This window comes from Lucilia cuprina, chromosome 5 (assembly GCF_022045245.1).
Source record: "Lucilia cuprina isolate Lc7/37 chromosome 5, ASM2204524v1, whole genome shotgun sequence".
Taxonomy (NCBI): domain Eukaryota; kingdom Metazoa; phylum Arthropoda; class Insecta; order Diptera; family Calliphoridae; genus Lucilia; species Lucilia cuprina.
The window spans coordinates 56,812,175-56,815,002 of record NC_060953.1 but is presented as its reverse complement, the minus strand read 5'-3'; the positions used below and the strand labels follow the sequence as shown (position 1 = coordinate 56,815,002).

Sequence of the window (2,828 nt, the reverse complement as noted above, 5' to 3'; positions counted from 1 at the left end):
TGTATCTCTTATAGTTTTAGAGAAAAACGGACTTTTATGTTTTCACTCAAAATATCGGTTTTTGGCATGAAATAAAAGTGGTCACAGATTACGCTTGTTTTTACTGTATCTCTTATAGTTTTAGAGAAAAACGGACGTTTTTGTTTTCACTCAAAAATCGGTTTTTAGTATGAAATACAAGTGATCACAGATTACGCTTGTTTTTGCTGTATCTCTTATAGTTTTCGAGAAAAACGGACTTTTATGTTTTCACTCAAAATATCGGTTTTAGTATGAAATACAAGTGATCACAGATTTCGCTTGTTTTTGCTGTATCTCTTATAGTTTTCGAGAAAAACGGACTTTTATGTTTTCACTAAAAATATCGGTTTTTGGTATGAAATACAAGTGATCACAGATTTCAATTGTTTTTGCTGTATCTCTTAAAGTTTTCGAGAAAAACGGACTTTTATGTTTTCATTCAAAATATCGGTTTTTGGCATGAAATACAAGAGATCACATATTATGCTTGTTTTTGCTGTATCTCTTATAGTTTTCGAGAAAATCGGACTTTTAAGTTTTTACTCAAAATATCGGTTTTTAGTATGAAATACAAGTGATCACAGATTTCGCTTGTTTTTGCTGTATCTATTATAGTATGTTTTCACTCAAAATATCGGTTGTTGGTGAAAAACGGTCTTTATGTTTTCACTCAAAATATCGGTTTTGGTATAAAATACAAGTGATCACAGATTTCGCTTGTTTTTGTTGTATCTCTTATAGTTTTCGAGAAAACCGGACTTTTATGTTTTCACTCAAAATATCGGTTTTGGTATGAAATACAAGTGATCACAGATTTCGCTTGTTTTTGCTGTATCTATTGTAGTTTTCGAGAAAAACGGACTTTTATGTTTACACTCAAAATATCAGTTTTTGGAGAAAAACGGACTTTTATGTCTTCACTCAAAATATCGGCTTTTGGTATGAAATACAAGTGATCACAGATTTCGCTTGTTTTTGCTGTATCTCTTATAGTTTTCGAAAAAACGGACTTTTTATGTTTTCACTCAAAATATCGGTTGTTGGTGAAAAACGGTCTTTATGTTTTCACTCAAAATATCGGTTTTGGTATAAAATACAAGTGATCACAGATTTCGCTTGTTTTTGCTGTATCAAGTGATCACAGATTTCGCTTGTTTTTGCTGTATCTGTTATAGTTTTCGAGAAAAACGGAAATTATTGTTAAGAAATTGTCAACTAATTTGATCTAATTATTTTAGAGTATTTGTTTCTGTTTACATTCTCCAATATAGATTTAATTGACCTACTTTTATTTGATGTTGAGGACAATAGTCGTACCTCGAGATTTGAAATAAAACTATATGTGTATTATATACTTTATAATTATTATTAATTTATTTATATTTATAAATACGCTTATCAACTAAAAGAAAAAAAATTATTTGTTCATTTTAAATGCTGACGTAGAATTCATGTACCAAAGACGTGATTCAAAATATTTATTCAATGCTTTGAAAATAAAGGTTGAAGTCCACATACAACTCTTTAACAAAAGCACATGAATTTTACTAAATAGACTCCCGAAATTTTTATAAAATTTTAGGAACTTTTTTCAAAAGTTTGTTTTTTCTCGAATTACTACAATTAAATCCACACTTTGTCACACTCACACTTATAATAATTAAACGTATCACACAAAATTTTAACTTAAACTAAAATATTAAGAAATCCTTGATTTCTCGCTCCTTGCTATAGCTTTATATTCAAATTTCATGTTTTATTTTATGGAAATTTTGATTATAACGTTGAATTCTTATCTCCTTGGGCATTTGTTGTGTACGATCAAATTCACAAGTTTTATTGTATTTCACCATTTTGCCACTGGTTCCAGGAGCAGCACGCCAATAAGAAGTTTGCATAGCATGACGTCCAGCTATATAACGGGTGGTGGCTCCCACTAAAGTGTTGACATTGTTGGCTGGCATCTTATTGGATTTGTTTTTAAAGGAGTTTTTTAATTAAATTAAAAATGTTCTCTTCACACAACGTTCTAATACACGTTACAGTTGATTTGTTTCTGTTTCTATATTGCAAGAAACGTTGCCATTTATATTTGTATTTTTTGTTTTCGATTTAATCTTTAAAGTTTTTCTTTTCTTCAATTATTGTCCCTGTGTTTTTCTATTCGCAGCTAATTTTTTTTTACTTTATTATCATTTGTAGCGATCGTTTTGTTTATTTTTTTGTTTTGTTTTTATTTTATAGTTTATTTACAATATTGTTTTTTAATCGTCAGATTTTATTTTATTTTTTCATTCTTATCAGATTTTTTTGTTTTAGTTGCAACTAGAATAATATATACTCGATTTTTGTTATGGATTTTGTAATCTTAATTATTATGCATTTACCTAAGATTACATCGTATGTTTAATGAAAGTAGTCTGTGGGCTTTAGTAAGTTTGAGATCTTATAATTCTATGCAAATTGTCCCATTTAAACCTACCTTAACATAAATATAATTCTTTTACCTGAAATCTGAAAAATTGATCTATAAAACTTCAGATTATTGCTGGGATATATTCGTGATCATAATGTTCTATTATTTTTCTCTATAAACCAGTCAGAGTTTATTGTAGCTACAGGTACCCATCAACATTATTACCTCTCTTTCTCTCATTGTATGTGAGCTCATAAACAAATCAAATTCCGATACCTGCTTTGAAGCCAAAAAGATAGATAGATAGATAGATAGATAGATAGATAGATAGATAGATAGATAGATAGATAGATAGATAGATAGATAGATAGATAGATAGATAGATAGATAG

General features: G+C 28.7%; 1 protein-coding gene across 1 annotated transcript; it reads right to left on the bottom strand.

Moving 5' to 3' along the window:
• Window positions 1–1,366: 1,366 nt before the first annotated feature.
• On the bottom strand, window positions 1,367–2,092 carry LOC111683245. Its single transcript, XM_023445298.2, has one exon. It carries the CDS (start codon window positions 1,983–1,985, stop codon window positions 1,764–1,766), a length of 222 nt encoding a protein of 73 aa, XP_023301066.1. The 5' UTR covers window positions 1,986–2,092; the 3' UTR covers window positions 1,367–1,763.
• Between the last annotated feature and the right edge of the window lie 736 nt (window positions 2,093–2,828).